The 19,321-nt window shown below is 42.7% G+C and overlaps 1 protein-coding gene across 9 annotated transcripts in view; it reads left to right on the top strand.

The window, feature by feature from the left end:
- The window catches only part of ARHGEF2 (Rho/Rac guanine nucleotide exchange factor 2), a 191,642-nt gene that overhangs the window by 47,792 nt on the left and 124,529 nt on the right, over positions 1–19,321 (top strand). For all 9 annotated transcript variants that reach the window (XM_087881244.1, XM_087881243.1, XM_087881242.1 and 6 more), the window contains exons 3-6: positions 977–1,157; positions 2,727–2,829; positions 4,701–4,740; positions 7,639–7,771. In XM_087881244.1, the coding sequence (XP_087737370.1) occupies positions 977–1,157; positions 2,727–2,829; positions 4,701–4,740; positions 7,639–7,771 (457 nt within the window). The remainder of the gene's footprint in view (positions 1–976; positions 1,158–2,726; positions 2,830–4,700; positions 4,741–7,638; positions 7,772–19,321) is intronic.

The following is a 19,321-nucleotide window of genomic DNA, read 5'->3' as shown; positions in this document are numbered from 1 at the left end:
AAAGTTAAAATAAAATAAATAAATAAATAAAAAGAACCCAGCACTGCAATGTAACAGCCCTGTATCTGAACTTGGGAGCTTAACCAAACTCATTTTTAATGCCATTTTTCCTGCCTTCACGATATGCACTGAATCATAAACTGTTCCAACCACATTTGTGCCTGGAATGTTACATGAACCCAGCTCGGGAGTTCAGAGGGTCATTTCAAACCTTCAAAAAGGCTCATTTTAATGATTTAATGGTTGAGTTAACTGGAATATATTCTGCAAAACATTCCTGCCTGCCTCCCCTCATTCACAAGGAGGAACAAGAATGTAAACATTTTTTTTTTTTTTTTAGAATGATGGTAGAAAAATTCTTCAGATTAAAAGCGGAAATTGTCTTGAGTTCCAAAAGCCAGCCAAGACAAATACAATATTTGAACAGGAGGAGTGGATTGCCGGACAGTGAAGTTCTATGCAAATGCAGCCCACTTATACTCTCCCTCCAAGTGCGGGAAAAACCTGTTCTATAACTTTTTCAGAATGGGGAAAAGCAGGTTGCATGCAACAGTCTTTGGTGATGTCACCAAACCCCCTGTGAGGTTTATTTAAAAATAAACGAGGGACATGGATCAAATATATTTATGATATTTGTTTGTTTTTTTCCAAACAAAATAGCAGAGTTGCCTGAGTTGTTGTAGGTAGATTTGAGGTACGCAGCTGCCATTGGGATTACATTTTGTGCTGAGCCAACTCTGTTCAATAAAACATAGGGGTTGTGTTTGCACATTACAGTCCGCTCAAGCCAGTCACATGGTAGGTTAATAGGGATAAATCTGGGATGGTCATTGTTGAAAAGGTTTGCAAATTTCTCCCTTTTGCAAGTGCTTTTCGGGATTGCTCAGAACTGAGGTGGAAGCATCACGGTGGGTTCCAGCAGCTAGTAAACCGAAAGGAAACATCTTGATGTTTGAACTATGTTGATCTGTTTCAGCTTAAGTTTGAAGGAACTGGCACCCGATGGACTTGACTCCACGGAGCAACTGGATGGACATTCCTTGGGAAGGGGAGACCCCCGACGAGCCCCTATTATTCACAGCAACGACGAAATGGGGTCCTTGCTTTCTCAGGATGAAGAGGAAGAGGAGGAGGACGATGGCCAGGGGATGTCTCAGGTAAGTTTGCCAGATTCCCAGACAGACAAATTTAGAGAGTAAATTCCGTAGGAATACACAGAGTAAACCACGAAAAAGCACAGACTGAGGTTAATTCCAAACAAACTTAAGCAAGTTGTAGAATTCGCCTGCTAGCTTAGATGCTCCGCTGACCTGGTTAAGTTGCCATAAGAGCACAAGTCTGCTAAGTTGGTTTAGAATTCTGACAAGCAAAGTTAAAGGTACAACTCAATGTTTTTGAAGCGTAGACTTTTGCTGCTATGGCTCTTTCCCTGTTTTCTCACAACGTTTCCCATAAAATCAAGTACAGGTAGTCCTTGACTTACAACAGTTTGTTTAGTGAGCGAAGTTACAATGGTGCTGGAAAAAATCACTTATGACCGTTTTTCATACTTACGACCATTGCAGCATCCCCATGGTCACATGATCAAAATTCAGGCACTTGGCCACTGACTCATATTTGTATCTCAGAGTCATGTGGTCCCCTTTCGTGACCTCCTGACAAGCAAACAACTGTGTTACTAACATATCAACTGCAGGGATTCACTTAACAACTAGGCCAAGAAAGGTCATAAAATGGGGCAAAACTCACTTAACAACTGCTTCACTTAGCAACAGAAATGTTCGGCTTAGTCGTGGTCATAGGTCAAGGACTACCTGTAATCTAAAAGCGAATTTTCTGATGCCACTTAAAGTTGAACAACTTAGAAGTCTTATAAATAATATAGGCTGAAGCGTATTTGTGGGCCTCAAGCTACTTGTTCAAAATCAATGCATGGTGTAAGTGTGCCTCTTTATAAAAATAACACATTACATTGTTTATATTACATTATTATATAAGTATTACAACTTATTTGAGCCCTCAATCCAGGCGTGAAATTCAGCAGGTTCTGACAGGTTCTGGAGAACTGGTAGCGGAAATTTTGAGTAGTTCGGAGAACCGGCAAATACCACCTCTGGCTGGCCCCAGAGTGGGGTGGGAATGGAGATTTTGCAATATCCTTCCCCCAGGAGGGGAGGGAATGGAGATTTTGCAGTATCCTTCCCCCAGGAGTGGAGAGGGAATGGAGATTTTGCAATATCCTTCCCCTGCCATGCCCATCAAGCCACGCCCATAGAACTGGTAGGGAAAAATTTGAATTCCACCACTGGTGGAGCGCGCGCTCTTCTGCGCATGGTAAAATTTCTGCTAAATTTCTGCATCTGCTAAAATTCCTATCATTATTTCTGCCAAATTCTCTCCTTTCTCTTCTTCTACATTTTGGACTGTAAGATAAAATTCTGACCTGTCCGTCTCCCATCCAATTAATCCACTCCTGTCACGTTCAACTTCTCCCAATCTGTTATCATAGATAGCGCAGAAGCGTTCTGATGACGTCGGGGGTCGGTGGGCGGAGCATCCCATCGGTTTTACTACCGGTTCCATAGAACTGGTGCGAACCGGGGGCAACCCACCACTGGGGTGAAGCAGAGGTGGTGGGACGCAAACTCTGGACCTTCCCTGTGGCTGAGATGTTGAATCAATCCCTCCACTCCCCCCCCCCCTCCCAAATCTGCTCTTCTCTTCAGGAATGTTGCAAGAGGAAACAGGTCTACGGCTTGTCCCCAAGTTCTCCCTGTGGTCATCTGCCCAAGTCTGTATCCATGAGTGTCATCGACAGCTACCCAGATGGTGAGTCCCAACTGTAGATGGTCGAGACTTCAGTCCTTTGAGACATTCTTCGTTGTTGTTGTTGTTGTTGTTGTTGCCTTTTAAATGTTTAAAATTCCTGGTCATTCTAAACCAGGGCTTCAGCAGACTTTTAGATCTTGGTTTCTAGGGTTGTTTTTAAAATTATTTTTTGGAAGTCGACGGATACCCCCTGGGGATGTCTCAGATGGCCCAGCACCTGTAGGTGCCTTGCTATACCAGCCTATAGCCTTGAGCTGGGGTTTGGATTAGAAGACCTCCGAGGTCATTTCCAGCCCTATGATTCTGTGTTCTATGTAATGCCCACACTGCTTAGGACAGGATATTGAACAGATAACAGATTAACAGAGTTGGAAGGGATCTTGTAGGTCATCTAGTCCAACCCCCTGCCCAAGCAGTAGACCCTACATTTATTAACAGATGAACAGAGTTGGAAGGGACCTTGTGGGTCATCTAGTCCAACCCCCCCAAGTAGGAGACCCTACACCATTTCTGACAGATGGCAGTCCAGTCTCTTCCTGAAAGACTCCAGGGATGAAGCTCCCACAACTTCCGAAGGCAACTTCTGTTCCATTAGTTGATTGCTCTCACTGTCAGAAAATTTATCCTTATTTCCAGGTTGAATCTCTCCTTGGTCAGTTTCCATCCATTCTTCCTTGTCTGGCCTTCGGGTGCCTTGGAAAATAGCTTGACCCTCTTCCTCCTCTCTGGGGCAGCCCCTCAAATACTGGAAGATGCTCTCCTGTCTCCCCTGGTCCTTCTCTTCACTAGACTAGCCAGGCCCAGTTCCTGCAACCTTTCATCTCATGTTTTAGCGTCTGGTCCCCTCATCATCCTGGTTGCTCTTCTCTGCACTCTTTCTAGAGTCTCAACATCTTTTTTATAGTGTGGGGACCAAAACCCTATTTGGAGGACCACCTATTATCCAGCAAACCTTAAAAATCTTATCCAGATATTTAAAAGATAAAAAGACAGATGATTGCACAGAGCTTTTTTCTTTTTAAAAAAAATAGTATTTATCTCTGGAATTTTCTTCCCCAGCAAGGTGGCACTACTGTATTGTAGTTCTCAATTTCAGGTTGAAACATTCCTTTTCCTTGAAGGTTATTAGAATAGAATAGAATAGAATAGAATAGAATAGAATAGAATAGAATAGAATAGAATAGAATAGAATAGAATAGAATAGAATAGAATAGAATAGAATAGAATAGAATAGAATAGAACAGGACACAGGACACAGGACACAGGACACAGGACACAGGACACAGGACACAGGACACAGGACACAGGACATAATAGAGTAGAGAATAGAAATAGGAATAGAATAGAACATAGAACATAATAGAGAATAGAATAGAATAGAATAGAATAGAATAGAATAGAATAGAATAGAATAGAATAGAATAGAATAGAATAGAATAGAATAGAATAGAATAGAACAGGACACAGGACACAGGACACAGGACACAGGACACAGGACACAGGACACAGGACACAGGACACAGGACACAGGACATAATAGAGTAGAGAATAGAAATAGGAATAGAATAGAACATAGAACATAATAGAGAATAGAATAGAATAGAATAGAATAGAATAGAATAGAATAGAATAGAATAGAATAGAATAGAATAGAATTTTTTATTGGCCAAGTGTGATTGGACACACAAGGAATTTGGTGCATACCCTCTCAGTGTACATAAAACAAAAGATATGTTCATCAAGAATCATATTAGATGAACACGGTTCTACTACTGTCATTATTTGAAATTGCAAAGTGCTAGCTGTCTTGAAGCCATTGGAGGTCGGTGTTATTTAACTAAAACTTATGATTTTTTTTTCTCCCTTGGCAGAATTTTCTCTTTATGGTGATAACATCAGCCTAGTCAGTCGGTAAGTCACAGTTAGCTTCTTATTTGGGTGAGATCGATATTTGTAATTAAGCTGTTAACATGGGAAGATTTCTGCTGCAGCCCCAATCTGCAGATGTTTTGAAATCATAAACGCCCATAATTCCTGTATTTCTGGGCATTGTAGTGCCCATGAATTTGCAGGACACCAGACCCTTTATCGGATTTACCTTCTTGAAGTTGAGGCTGGAAACAGTTTATTCAGGGGACAAGAACTCATGAAATCTAATTAAAAGAATTTATTACGAGAAAGGTTAAAATTAACAGTGCAAGAATTCCCGCAAGTACCCTGCTTTCAAGTCAGATACCTATATGGGTATTCCTCGATTTACAGCCACAATTGAGCCCAGAATTTCTGTTAAGTGAGACATTTGTTAAGTGAGTTTCCTCCCCACCCCCATTTTACAATCTTTCTTGCAACAGTTATTAAGTGAATCACTGCAGTTGTTAAGCTCGTAACACGGTCGTTAAATGAATTTGCCTTCCCCATTAATGTTGCTTGTCAGAACGTCGCAAAAGGGGGTCATGAGACCTAACCCCAGGACACGGCAACCGTCATAAATATGAGTCAGTTGCCAAAGGTCTGAAGTTTGATCATATGGCCATGGGGATGCTGCAACGGTTGTAAGTGTGAGAAAGGGTGCCAAGTCCCTTTTTCCAGTGCCGTTGTAACTTCGAACAGTCACTAAATGAACTGTTGTAAGTGGAGGACTATCTGTATGACATGAATGCTACAGCTCCTCCTTTGTTCAAGTGTAATTATTTCGATCAATTCAATTTTCCACTCAAAAATTTTAAGCGAGTCAACCCTCTTTGGAACAAAGAATGTTAGGGTATGTCGAGGTTTCTTCCTTGTTTTCTTCTGTGGTTGACGTTGAACGATGGAGGTCAGAGGGACTCCCTCTCACCCTTTCTTGAAAAGGACAGCATTGAGTTGTTGTGGCGCAGTAGGTTAGAATGCAGGACTGCAGGCTGACTCTGCCCACTGCCAGCAGTTCCATCCTGACTGGCTCAAGGTTGACTCAGTCTTCCGTCCTTCTGAGGTGGGTAAAATGAGGACCCAGATTGTTGGGGGACAAGAGGCTGACTCTGTAAACCGCTTAAAGAGGGCTTTAAAGCACTGTGAAGCGGTATCTAAGTGCTATTGACTTCCTTCCTTCCTTCCTTCCTTCCTTCCTTCCTTCCTTCCTTCCTTCCTTCCTTCCTTCCTTCCTTCCTTCCTTCCTTCTTTCCTTGTCTCTCCCCCCCCTCTCTTTCTTTCTCTCTCTCCCTTCCTTCCTTCCTTCCTTTCACCAAATAGCAGCTATCTCTTCCTCCCCCCGTGCCCCCTTTGGCAATTTCAACTAAGAGACCAGTGTGAGAAAAAGTGTCACCCACCCTCCCTCCCTCCCTCCCTCCCTCCCTCCCTCCCTCTCTCTCTCTCTTTCTTTCTTTCTTTCTTTCTTTCTTTCTTTCTTTCTTTCTTTCTTTCTTTCTTTCTTTTCTTTCTCTCTCTCTCCCTCCCTTCCTACCTTCCTTCCATTTTCTTTCTTTCTTTCTTTCTTTCTTTCTTTCTTTCTTTCTTTCTTTCTTTCTTTCTTTCTTTCTTTCTTTCTTTCTTTCTCTTTCTTTCTCTCTCTCTCTCTCTCTCTCTCCCTTCCTTCCTTCCTTCCTTCCTTCTTTCTTTCCTTGTCTCTCCCCCCCCTCTCTCTTTCTTTCTCTCTCTCCCTTCCTTCCTTCCTTCCTTTCACCAAATAGCAGCTATCTCTTCCTCCCCCCATGCCCCCTTTGGCAATTTCAACTAAGAGACCAGTGTGAGAAAAAGTGTCTTCCTTCCTTCCTTCCTTCCTTCCTTCCTTCCTTCCTTCCTTCCTTCTGAGGTGGGTAAAATGAGGACCCAGATTGTTGTGGGCAAGAGGCTGACTCTGTAAGCTGCTTAGAGAGGGCTGGAAAGCACTGTGAAGCAGGATATAAGTTGTAAGTGTGGGTCATAAGTCACTTTTTCAAAGCCGTTGTAACTGCGAACAGTCGCTAAGCGAACTGTTGTAAGTAAAGGAGTACCTGTATTGTAAGCCACCCGGAGTTACCTTGTGGTAAGAGGAGTGGCTAGTAAATTGGATAAATAAATACATAAATATTAGCTCATATTAAATTTTAGTATAGATAGATCGTGTATAATTGACAGACTGATAGATTTTACCTGTTATTATTTTATTCTAGAATTTTTAATTGTATATTTATTGAGTGTTTTTATTTGTTTTGGTATCTGGTCTATGACTAATAAAAATCCTTCTCCTCCTTCTCCTTCTCCTTCTCCTTCTCCTTTTCCTCTTCCCTCTTTTCTTCTTCTTCTTCTTCTTCTTCTTCTTCTTCTTCTTCTTCTTCTTCTTCTTCTTCTTCTTCTTCTTCTTCTTCTTCTTCTTCTTCTTCTTCTTCTTCTTCTTCTTCTTCTTCTTCTTCTTCTTCTTCTTCTTCTCCTCCTCCTTCTTCTCCTCCTCCTCCTCCTCCTCCTCCTCCTCCTCCTCCTTCTCCTCCTCCATAAATAAATAAAAATAAAGAGGCTGGATGGAACAAATGGGATGTGAATGTTGCCGAATCTTAACCCTCTTTTCATCTCTCCGTTGCCTGTGCTAATTTCCCAGAGAAGCTAAGGCCAACAGAGATGCTTCTATGTGACATCTCTCCAGCTGGTAATAGGAGCAGCCATCCTCTGAGGTCACTGGGGGCTGCCAGTGGAGTTGTTCCCTCCCTGTTTCCTGGCCCTCGGGAACAATAACAACAAAAAGCGGTTTTGTTTGGTGCTGTCTGTGTGTGTGTGTGTGTGTGTGTGTGTGTGTGTCTGTTCGCTGGCTTCTTCCATCCTTCTCCTTTCCTCATTTTGCTCTTTTCTCCATGCTTTCAGCTTCAGCAGTGGGAGCTGCGGGCAGCTGGATACCAGCACGGTGGAGGTCGACGGCCAGGCTCACTGGCAGAAGGAAGGGAATGCTCTGGGTCGCACCCTCAGCTTCTTCAAGAAGATGACTGGGAAGTCAAAGGTGGGTCACAAGGGCTTTACCCGGGCAGCAAAGGGTTGGGGGGGAAATCTGATGCCCTGCTGGGCTAGTTTTCTGTTGTCCCAGGAATGCTGATATAATGTAAGTCAGATGGCAGGATCCAATGTGGGTCGGTCACTGGGACCAGAGGTTTTGTCTTCCGAGCTTTCGGACTTATGCTGGAGCCCGTCTTCAGGGAACATCTCTCTTACAACTACCGTGTTTCCCCGAAAATAAGACCCAACCGGAAAATAAGCCAGATATTTATTATATCAGGATGCTCGTAATGTAAGCCCTACCCCCAAAATAAGACCCAGTTAAGATCGTCGGCCAGACAGACACATTGAGTACCGTATTTCCTCGAAAATAAGACCTAACTGGAAAATAAGCCCTAGCATGAATTTTTCCAGGATGCTTGTAATATAAACCCTACCCCCAAAATAAGACCCAGTTAAGATCATCGGCCAGATGAGCGCATTGAGTACAGTATTTCCTCGAAAATAAGACTTAACTGGAAAATAAGCCCTAGCATGATTTTTTGGGATGCTCACAATATAAGCCCTACCCCCAAAATAAGACCCAGTTAAGATCGTCAGCCAGACGGACGCATTGAGTACCGTATTTCCTCGAAAATAAGACTTAACTGGAAAATAAGCCCTAGCATGATTTTTTGGATGCTCACAATATAAGCCCTACCCCCAAAATAAGACCCAGTTAAGATCGTCGGCCAGACGGATGCATTGAACGACGTATTTCCCTGAAAATAAGACCTAACTGGAAAATAAGCCCTAATGCATCTTTTAGAGCAAAAATTAATATAAGACCTGGTCTTATTTTTGGGGAAACACGGGTAGCATCCTGCAACATAGTCCTGGGACACGTTTACAGGTAGTCCTTGACTTACAACCGTTCATTTAGTGACCGCTCAAAGTTATAACAGCACTGAAAAAAGTGACAGGATTGTTTTTCAGAGTGACGGCGTTTTGTAGCCTGCCCATGATCCTGTAATCAAAATTCAGGCGCTTGGCAACTGGTTCATATTTATGACCATTGCAGTGTCCCAGGGTCATGTGATCCCCTTTTGCGACCTCCTGACAAGCAACGTCAGTGGGGGAAGCCAGATTCGCTTAACAACCGGGTTGCTAACGTATGAACTGCAGTGATTCACTTAACGACTGTGGCAAAAAAGAGGTCGTAAAATAGGGCAAAACTCAGTTAACAAATAACTCACTGGACAACTAGAAAGTTTGGGCTGAATTGTGGTCGTAAGTCGAGGACTACCTGTACAAGCTTCCCAAAGTAGGGAAGTAGTTTTCTAATACCCTTGTGTTCAGCGACTGCTGAAAGCTGGGATCAGTTTTGAACGAGCACGATTTATTTATTATTTATTTATTTATTATTTAAATTTCTATACCACCCTTCTCCAGAATAGGACTCAGGGTGGTGAACAGCCAGAGTAAAAAACAATACATACAAAATTTAAAAGCAATTTAAAATAATTAAATATTATTGGCCGTAATTTACAGCCGAGCCTTGAAGTCCGCTTGGCAACCGGCTCCACACTTGTGACGGTTGCAGCACCAGTCATGAGACTGGCATTTGCCACCTTCCCTGCCAGCTTTCCACAATCACACTCACAGGTTATTTTGGTAAGTGTCTCACACCCTTCCCTGCCTGACAGCAGCACCCTCAGGCTCACCCATGCACTCTTCCTTGGCCCCTAGCAGCAGCTGCCCTCAACCCCGTTGGGTTTGTGGGTTTGAGCCTGCAGGCCTCTCCTGCCTGGCAGCAGCCACTTACCTGCCTGCCAGCCTGCTTGCAAACCACCTGGGACTCAATGACCCAGCATCCTCACTTGATGGCAACGGGGAGTGTCAGGATTGCAGTGATGTGGTCACATGACATCTTGGGTTATGACCACATCCCTTAGGGATGGAAACTCCAGTCCCAGTTACTTTTTTTAAGCCAGGACTAGCTCTGCATGGCTTGTTAACCAGCAAATCACATTTTTTTAAAAAAAAATATTTATACAATTTTTTTCTTTGATATACATAAGTGCTTGATGAACAGTTTATTGTCTGAATCAATTTGCTTATACAAAATAATAATAGTACTACTACTAATAGTAGGAGCCTGAGTGGCGTAGGAGGCTAATGCCGCCTACTAAGACAGCATTTAACATCCAGCTGCCTGCTATTACTGCGAGTTCAATTCTCACCAGGCTCAAGGTCGACTTAGCCTTCCATCCTTTCTAAGGTGGGTAAAATGAGGACCCGGTTTGTGGGGGCAATAAGCTGTTTTTGTATAAAAATATACAAAAGTATGAAGGCTATTGCTTAACGCATTGTAAGCCGCCCTGAGTCTCCGGAGAAGGGCGGCATATAAAAATAAATAAATAAAATAAATAAATAATAGTAATAGTACCATGTTTCCCTGAAAATAAGACCCAACCGGAAAATAAGTCCTAGCATGATTTTTCAGGATGCTCGCAATATAAGCCCTACTACCCCCAAAATAAACCCCAGTTAAGATTGTCAGCCAGACGGATGCATTGAGTACCGTATTTTCCCCAAAATAAGACCTAACCAGAAAATAAGCCCTAATGCGTCTTTTGGAGCAAAAATTAATATAAGACCTGGTCTTAGTTTCAGGCAAGCACAGTAATAATAATAATAATAATGTTTGCTTATATATAATAATAATCTTTCAACATTTACTTATCAATAGTCTTTTATCTTCTAATTTCTACCTCTTTTCTCTAACCAATGATAAAACAAATCCCATGTTAAAAATACTCTATTTCTTCCCTGTCTTTCATTTTTAACGTCAATCTATCCATCTCCGCACAATCCAATATTTTTGTACTTATATTTTTATCTGTAAGCCACTTTTTGAGGGGTCCTTGGTGCTCTCTGAGCTCGCTTGTTATTTTGCAAGACGTTTCGTTACCTCTTTTTTTTTTTTTTTTTTGTACTGGTTGGTTCCAACATCCACAGTCAGGTTTTCATTTCACTATTTGACAAGCCAAACTGGATGGGCCACTTCATATGTGCAAAAAAGGTTTTTATAGAATCAATAAATACAAATGGAAGCAAGATCGATGGTCAGCAAACGTCATTTTTCTGTGCATTACCTCTAGAGGGCAAAATAGAACTACTTCTGTCTCCATCCATATTGTTCACATTTTGTCACAGTTTACTGAATGAATGAATGAATTATGGGTCACATACCTAAGCCATGGCTTGCTCAATACTTGGTAAATAATTGGTAAATACTCGATAAAGAAATTACAAGTGATCGAATCGTGCAGGAAATTGAATCATAAACCATGGCTAGCCAATGTGGCTAGTCGGGATCATGCAATAAATTCTCCCCAAACTAAGCCATTTTAGTGCTTGGAATGATATGGAAACCTGCTTTATAAACCACTGTGATTCAGCTCATTCAGCACAGACTCAAACTAAACAAACTACATTATGATTTTAGTACAATGTGTGAATTCGACCACTGGCAGCATTTACGTTCTGCAACAATTATGTTAAACTACGCTGAATGCGCCTCTTTATTTTATCTATATTAGATCTGAAAAGAAGCAGTTAGTACTCTATGCAGTAATAATGGTGAGCCCAGTGATTTATGGATAAATCTACCTTCTCTATTTCCACTCTATCCAAACGCTTAGATGAAACTGTGTGTGTGTGTGGGCACACATGAGAAAATCATATGCCATATTTTCATCCCATATTATTCAGAGATTCCTTCCTTCCTTCCTTGCCTCCCTTTTCTTTCTCTCTCTTCCTTGGTTTTCCTTCCTTTCTCCTCTCCTTCCTTCCTTCTTTCTTCCCTCCCTCCCTTTTCTTTCTCTCTTCCTTGGTTTTCCTTCCTTTCTCCCCTCCTTCCTTCCTTCTTTCTTCCCTCTCTCCCTTTTCTTTCTCTCTTCCTTGCTTTTCCTTTCTTTCTCCCCTCCTTCCTTCCTTCTTTCTTCCCTCCCTCCCTTTTCTTTCTCTCTTCCTTGGTTTTCCTTCCTTTCTACCCTCCTTCCTTCCTTCTTTCTTCCCTCACACCCTCTTTTCTTTCTCTCTTCCTTGCTTTATCTTCCTTTCTGCTCTTCTTTCTTTCCTCCTTCCTTTCTTCCCTCCCTCCCTTTTCTTTCTCTCTTCCTTGCTTTTCTTTTTCTCCCCTCCTTCCTTCCTTCTTTCTTCCTTCCCTCCCTTTTCTTTCTCTCTTCCTTGCTTTTATTTCCTTTCTTCCCTCCTTCCTTCCTTCCTTCTTTTTTCCCTCCCTCCCCTTTCTTTCGCTCTTCCTTACTTTTCCTTCCTTTCTACCCTCCTACCTTCATTCTTTCTTTCCTCGTTCCCTTTCTTTCTTCCCTCCCACCCTCTTTTCTTCTCTCTTCCTTGCTTTGCCTTCCTTTCTCCTCTTCTTTCTTTCCTCCTTCCTTTCTTCCCTCCCTCCCTTTTCTTTCCCCCCTCCTTGCTTTTCTTTTTCTCCCCTCCTTCCTTCCTTCTTTCTTTCCATCTTCCCTTTCTTCCCTCCCTCCCTTTTCTTTCTCTCTCATTTGCTTTTCTTTCCTTTCTCACCTCCTTCCTTCCTTGTTTCTTTCATCCTTCCCTTTCTTCCCTCCCTCCCTTTTCTTTCTCTCTCTTCCTTGCTTTTCCTTCCTCTCTCCCCTCCTTCCTTCCTTCTTTCTTCCCCCCCTCTTTTCTTTCTCTCTTCCTTGTTTTTCTTTCCTTTCTCCCCTCCTTCCTTCATTTTCTTTCCTCCTTCCCATTCTCCCCTTCCTCCCTCCTGTCCTCCCTTTTCTTTCCCTCCCTTCTCTTACTGTGCATGGTTTAAATTAGAAGCTGCTTTTCTTGTTGCTTTGTCAATGTTTTAAAATGGACCTTGCTCCTGAATTTTTGCCGATGTTCAGTCTGAAGAAATCAGAGATTAAACGGAGTACCTAGCTCACCTTGGCCTAAGACTCCAGTTGTTTCATTTAAACAAGTGTAGCTAGAATCAACATGTGCCGCTGAGCTGAGCTGATTTCATGGCACTCCGTTCCGCTCTCTGTGTCTACTCAGAGGAGTTTCACCCGTTGTCTGGGCTCCATTCTGCTGTTTTGACGGAAGAAAGTGGGGTATGTGTGGGGTATTTCAGGGCTTTGCCTGGTGCCCACCTGGCACCACTCCATTTGACCGAGCGTGGTAACCTTCCCTAGCAGTGTGGCATGGTAGCTGGGGATTCTGGGAACTGTAATCCCAGCACAACTAAAGGAACCCAAAATCTTTTTGCGCCTTTGATAGGGTTGGAAAAAAATCTTCCTGGAATGATGCTGCTACCTTTGGCTGATCTTGAAAGGCCAAGCGAGGGCACGTTAAGTTAGTACTTGGGAATCCTCCAGCAAGTTGCAGCAGAGTCTAGACTGAGAAGAGGGGGAAAAAAAACAAAAAAAACCCAGCATCTTGGAAGAAAGCCCTGGCAAGCCCTTTAATGGGGGGCTGCCAAGCTTAACTGCACAGCTAAGCCTGTGAAGGCTGCAGGTGCTGAGCTTGGCCCAAGGGATTCACCATTTACTTTCCTAAATTGTAACGGCAGAGGCGTTTCCGGTAAAGAGTTCTTAGTTACCGTGTTTATAGTTTTGGATGAAACATGAAAGCTTCTAGAGGAAATAATTGCTCTTGTTCCATTTCTTCCTTCCTTCCTTCCTTCCTTCCTTCCTTCCTTCCTTCCTTCCTTCCTTCCTTCCTTCCTTCCTTCCTTCCTTCCTTTCTGTCTTTCTTTTTCTTTCTTTTTCTTTCTCTCTCTCTCTCTCTCTTTATTTATTTCTTACTTCCTTCCTTTCACCAAATAGCAGTTATCTCTTCCTCCCCCCGTGCCCCCTTTGGCAATTTCAACTAAGAGACCAGTGTGAGAAAAAGTGTCAACTAACTTCCTTCCTTCCTTCCTTCCTTCCTTCCTTCCTTCCTTCCTTCCTTCCTTCCTTCCTTGCTCCCTCCCTCCCTCCCTCCCTCTTTCTTTCTTTCTTTCCTTCCTTCCTTCCTTCCTTCCTTCATTCCTTCCTTCCTTCCTTCCTCCAAATAGCAGCTATCTCTTCCTCCCCCCGTGCCCCCTTTGGCAATTTCAACTAAGAGACCAGTGTGAGAAAAAGTGTCAACTAACTTCCTTCCTTCCTTCCTTCCTTCCTTCCTTCCTTCCTTCCTTCCTTCCTTCCTTCCTTCCTTCCTTCCTTCCTTGCTCCCTCCCTCCCTCCCTCCCTCCCTCTTTCTTTCTTTCTTTCCTTCCTTCCTTCCTTCCTTCCTTCCTTCCTTCCTCCAAATAGCAGCTATCTCTTCCTCCCCCCGTGCCCCCTTTGGCAATTTCAACCAAGAGACCAGTGTGAGAAAAAGTGTCAATTAACTTCCTTCCTTCCTTCCTTCCTTCCTTCCTTCCTTCCTTCCTTCCTTCCTTCCTTCCTTCCTTCTTTCCTTCCTGTCTTCCTGTCTTTCTCTCTCTCTCTCTCTCTCTCTCTCTCTTTCTTTATTTCTTCCTTCCTTCCTTTCACCAAATAGCAGCTATCTCTTCCTCTCCCCATGCCCCCTTTGGCAATTTCAACTAAGAGACCAGTGTGAGAAAAAGTGTCAACTAACTAACTTCCTTCCTTCCTTCCTTCCTTCCTTCCTTCCATTCTTTCTTTCTTTCTCTCTCTCTCTCCCTTCCTTCCTTCCTTCCATTTTCTTTCTTTCTTTCTTTCTTTCTTTCTTTCTTTCTTTCTTTCTTTCTTTCTTTCTTTCTCTCTCTCTCTCTCTCTCTCGCTTCCTTCCTTCCATTTCTTTCTTTCTTTCTTTCTTTCTTTCTTTCTTTCTTTCTTTCTTTCTTTCTTTCTTTCTTTCTTCTTTCTTTCTTTGTCTCTCCCTCTCTCTCTCTCTTTCTCTCTCTCTCTCCCTTCCTTCCTTCCTTTCACCAAATAGCAGCTGTCTCTTCCTCCCCCCGTGCCCCCTTTGGCAATTTCAACTAAGAGACCAGTGTGAGAAAAAGTGTCGCTGTCTTAGTTCAGGAGAGGGAGCTGTTTCCTCAAAACTAAAAACGAACCTTTGGCTGTTTGATTCATCTTTTTTCCCCTGTGGGCAAAATGCAAAATGCTTCCGGAACCTGTCAGGCTTTTTGCCTGTTACACCGAGTGCCACCCTGATGGAAGACACGGGGGTTCACTCCCCCCTCCCTCCGTGCTCTCTTTTCCGATTGGAAGCTCCACTCCTAATTGCAAATTTTATGGCAACTGCTTTTCTTTTCTTTTCTTTTTTTTAAATAATTTTTATTGAGTTTTTAAATTTTAAAGAAAAATACAACAAAAAACAAAAATGCATTTAAAAACACGTAACAAAGGTAACATTACATCATATATTATTTTACAGCTTGCTGTGTCGACATGGATATGTATTCTCTATTCTTATTCAATCTTTCATCTACGTACTTATATTTACATTAGTACAGGGGTGAAATGCTCCCAGTTCAGACCGGATTGCCCGATTCGGTAGTGATGGCGGCGGGTGGTTCGGAGAACCGGTAGCAAAAATTCCTGTGCCGCCCCCCCCCCATTGCCCAGCTGAGCCGCGCGATCATCAGAGGTTGTAGAAAAAAATGCTTTTAAAAGCCTCTGACAATCCCAGCTGAATTGCCTGATTGTCAGAGGCTCTTAAAAGCATTTTTTTCTACAACCTCTTAAGGTTGTAGAAAAAATGCTTTTAAAAGTAAAAAAAAAAGCCACACCCACAGAACCGGTAGTAACAAATTTTACTTTCACCACTGCATTAGTATCTATTTACAAAACCATAATTATCCGGTTGACACTGTTCAGCAATTCACACTTCCTAGTTTCAACACGGTTAAATTAACATTCCGAATTGTTATTTTGATTTCTTTTTTCTAACCAGTCATATAGTTTATTCCACACTTGATAACATTTCGACTCTTCCCTCTCCTTAATTTCCAGCGACATCTTATCCATTGTAGAATTTGTAGAATTTTTCAATTGTAGAAATCGAATTACTGTAGAATTTTTCGAATTACTGTTTCCGCTCCTGGTACATTATTTTCTTTCCATCCCTGTGCGACAGTAATCCTTGCTGCCGTTAATATATGAAGTATTATGGCAGTATGGCATCTGCTTTTCATTAACTCAGAACTGCAGCGGAGGTCACACCAAAAGCTGACCAACGATGTCTTTATTTAGTTATTTATTAAATTTATATGCCACTCGCATCTCCGGGTGGTTTACAGTGTAATAAAACGTGCGCATATAAAAACAATTATAAATATAAAAACAGACTGACTAGTCTTCGGCTGCTGGGTTGCGAGTTGGCAGGATTTCACGCCGAGATGAGGGAGAACGGATTCCCCCACCATTGGGAACGTGGTTTGACTTCGGGATTAGCAGGTCGTGCAAAGCCAGCTAACAATGTTTGTCTGAATAAACTGTGGTTAGCAAGCTAGCTAGGTCTGATGCACCGAGCCTACATAGCAGGTGTGTTTCTAATCCTTCCGAGCACAGCTGTTAGACCTGAACAGTGCAGTTGCCTCTCGTTGCCAATTGTTGAGCGTCTTGCCAAGAATTTGCAAGAGCAGCCATGTTGCAGGCAGGATCTCTCAACCTTCTGAATCTCTGAACTTGGCCTGGCCCTCTTTCTCTCTCTCTTGTGCAATCGTCCCAGAAGTGCTGAGGTCATGGGCCCTGGGCTTTGTTTCTGAGCCCCACTAAGGCCTTCCTGGATCCCTGCTTGGAATCATTTGTTTCCTGCCACTGTTTCCTAAAGCAAAGAGCCAGGAAAAACAGGGGTTTTCCTCACTCTGGTGGCTGAATCCTGGTTCACTGCAGGAAGGGACTTAAGAGCCTTGGTAGTACAGTGGTCTAAAGCACCCTGTTATTAACACACCTGTCTGCAATTTACTGCTGGTTCGAATCTCTCCAAGGCTCAAGGTTGACTCAGCCTTCCATCCTTTCTAAGGTAGGTGAAATGAGGACCCAGTTTGTGGGGTCAATAAACTGACTTTGTATAAATATACAAAAGTATGAAGGCTATTGCTTAACGCATTGTAAGTCTCCGGAGAAGGGCGGCATATAAATCAAATAAAAAAAAAAAAGGTGGAGGAAGAGTGTCAATGGGTCTTAGAGGGAAAAAAATCAGACAGGTCCAAGAATGACAAGGAGCAAAGGGTGGAACTCATCAAAGAGAGATCCAATTAGGAGACTGGAGGCTAAAACATAGGAAGAACGGTTGCAGGAACGGGGTATGTCTGGTTTAATGAAAAGAAGGACCAGGGGAGACAGGACAGGACAGGACAGGACAGGACAGAATAGAATTTTTTATTGGCCAAGTGTGATTGGACACACAAGGAATTTGTCTCAGTGCATATGCTCTCAGTGTACATAAAGAAAAAGATACGTTCATCAAGAATCATAAAGTACAACACCTAATGATAGTCATAGGAGTCTTCCAGTATTTGAGGGGCTGCCCCAGAGAGGAGGAAGGGGGTCAACCTATTTTTCAAAGCACCCAAAGACCAGACAAGGAATAATGGATGGAAACTGAACAAGGAGAGATTCAACTTGGAAATAAGAAGAAATAAACGCTCGCAGGCGTTTTAAAGCTCTCGAAAAATCCTGCACGCCAGATGGTAGCTGATGCAAACCAGTTTGCGTGTCTGCTACACATTCTCCTACATCGCACCCGTCTGTAACTAACTGCAGATTCAGGGACAGCTTAATTTTTTGGTCTTTTCCAGCCTATCCACCTGTTTTGTTTGTTGTCTCCCGGGTTTCCTATTGTGTAGAGTTTTTCTCGCAACTACAAACCATAAAGTTTTTTCTCAGAATATAGAAGGAAGCCCAGAGGTTGTTCTTGGAAGATAGAGAAACATTTCAGCTCTCATCTCTGCTCCATGCACTTCCTTCCCTTCCCTTCTGCTGGCCCCAGTTTAAGAAATGTGGCAAGGGAGGATTCAGTCAATCAATGAGCATAGAGCTGGAAGGGATCTTGAAGGTCTTCTAGTCCAACCCCCTGCTCAGGTTTAACAGTTGGATTTCAATCAGGAAACACTGCTTGGAATGCTTTGAAATAAAAGCGTTCACTTCTCACTCCTCCTTATGGCTGGAAAGAACTGGAAAGTCTTCTTAAAAAGACATTTTTTTTTTACTTTCTGCAAGTAAAAATAAAAAACGGAAAGTAAAGACCAACGCATTAAGCTTCTATGAGCCTGTTAAATTTGTATGAATTATCAAATTGCTTTGAGTTCTGCAACCCAACATTAGGCCACATTTTTATTAATGACGTAAATGAAGAGGATGCGATGGCTCAGTGGCTAAGTCGCTGAGCTTGTCAATCGAAAGGTCGGCAGTTCAGCACTTCGAATCCCTAGTGCCGCGTAACGGGGTGAGCTCCCGTTACTTGTCCCAGCTTCTGCCAACCTAGCAGTTCGAAAGCACATAAAAAAATGCAAGTAGAAAAATAGGGACCACCTTTGGTGGGAAGGGAACCGCGTTCCGTGCGCCTTTGGCATTGAGTCATGCCGGCCACAGGATCATGGAGACGTCTTCGGACAGCGCTGGCTCTTCGGCTTTGAAACGGAGAGGAGCACTGCCCCCTAGAGTCGGGAACGACTAGCACACATGTGCGAGGGGAACCTTTAAAAAGTTAAAGGTTCCCCTTGCACATATGTGCTCTACCTTTAAATGAAGAGGTGTGAGGGATGCTTCTTGAGGAGACAGAAGATGAGGGGGTGGGGGAGTTTAGTTTGATAAGTTAGAGAAGTGAGACGAAGGTAATGAAATTGAAACAGATGTTTGCTTCCCCAAAATTGAAGAAACCAAAATTGAAGGCTCAAGATGGGAAATACTTGTTTAGTAACATAGCATGTCAAAAGAATAGAATAGACAGAATAGAGTTCTTTATTGACCAGGTGTGATTGGACACACGAGGAATTTGTCTTTGGTGCATAAGCTCTCGGTGTACATAAAAGAAAAGATACGTTCGTCAAGAATCATAAGGTACAACACTTAATGATAGTCATAGGGTACAAATAAGCAATCAGGAAACAATATCAATATAAATTGTAAAGATGCAAGCAACGAAGTTACAGTCATGCAGTCATAAGTGGGAGGAGATGGGTGATAGGAATGCTGAGAAGACTAATAGTAGTGCAGACTTAGTGAATAGTTTGACAGTGTTGAGGGAATTATTCGTTTAGCAGAGTGATGGCGTTTGGGAAAAAAACTGTCCTTGTGTCTAGTTATTCTGGTGTGCAGTGCTCTATAGCGTCGTTTTGAGGATAGGAGTTGAAACAGTTTATATCCAGGATGCGAGGGGTCTGTAGATATTTTCCCAGCCCTCTTTTTGACTCGTGCAGCGTTTTGGAATTGAAGTTGAGCTAAACAGCATTCATCCAGCACTGTTACAAGGGAGAGAGGGAGAGAGAATGCAATCATAGGCAGTATCAACAGATGCTATTTTAAAAACCATGAACAATAATTTTTCCATACAAAAAAAAAATCTGTCTTGGCGAGTCTGTCTTTACATCTTTTGTCCAGTTCTGGGCACA

The sequence above is a fragment of the Pantherophis guttatus genome, chromosome 18 (genome assembly GCF_059756535.1).
Source record: "Pantherophis guttatus breed Tessera chromosome 18, ASM5975653v1, whole genome shotgun sequence".
Taxonomy (NCBI): Eukaryota; Metazoa; Chordata; class Lepidosauria; order Squamata; family Colubridae; genus Pantherophis; species Pantherophis guttatus.
This window is presented reverse-complemented; position numbering and strand designations above follow the sequence as displayed.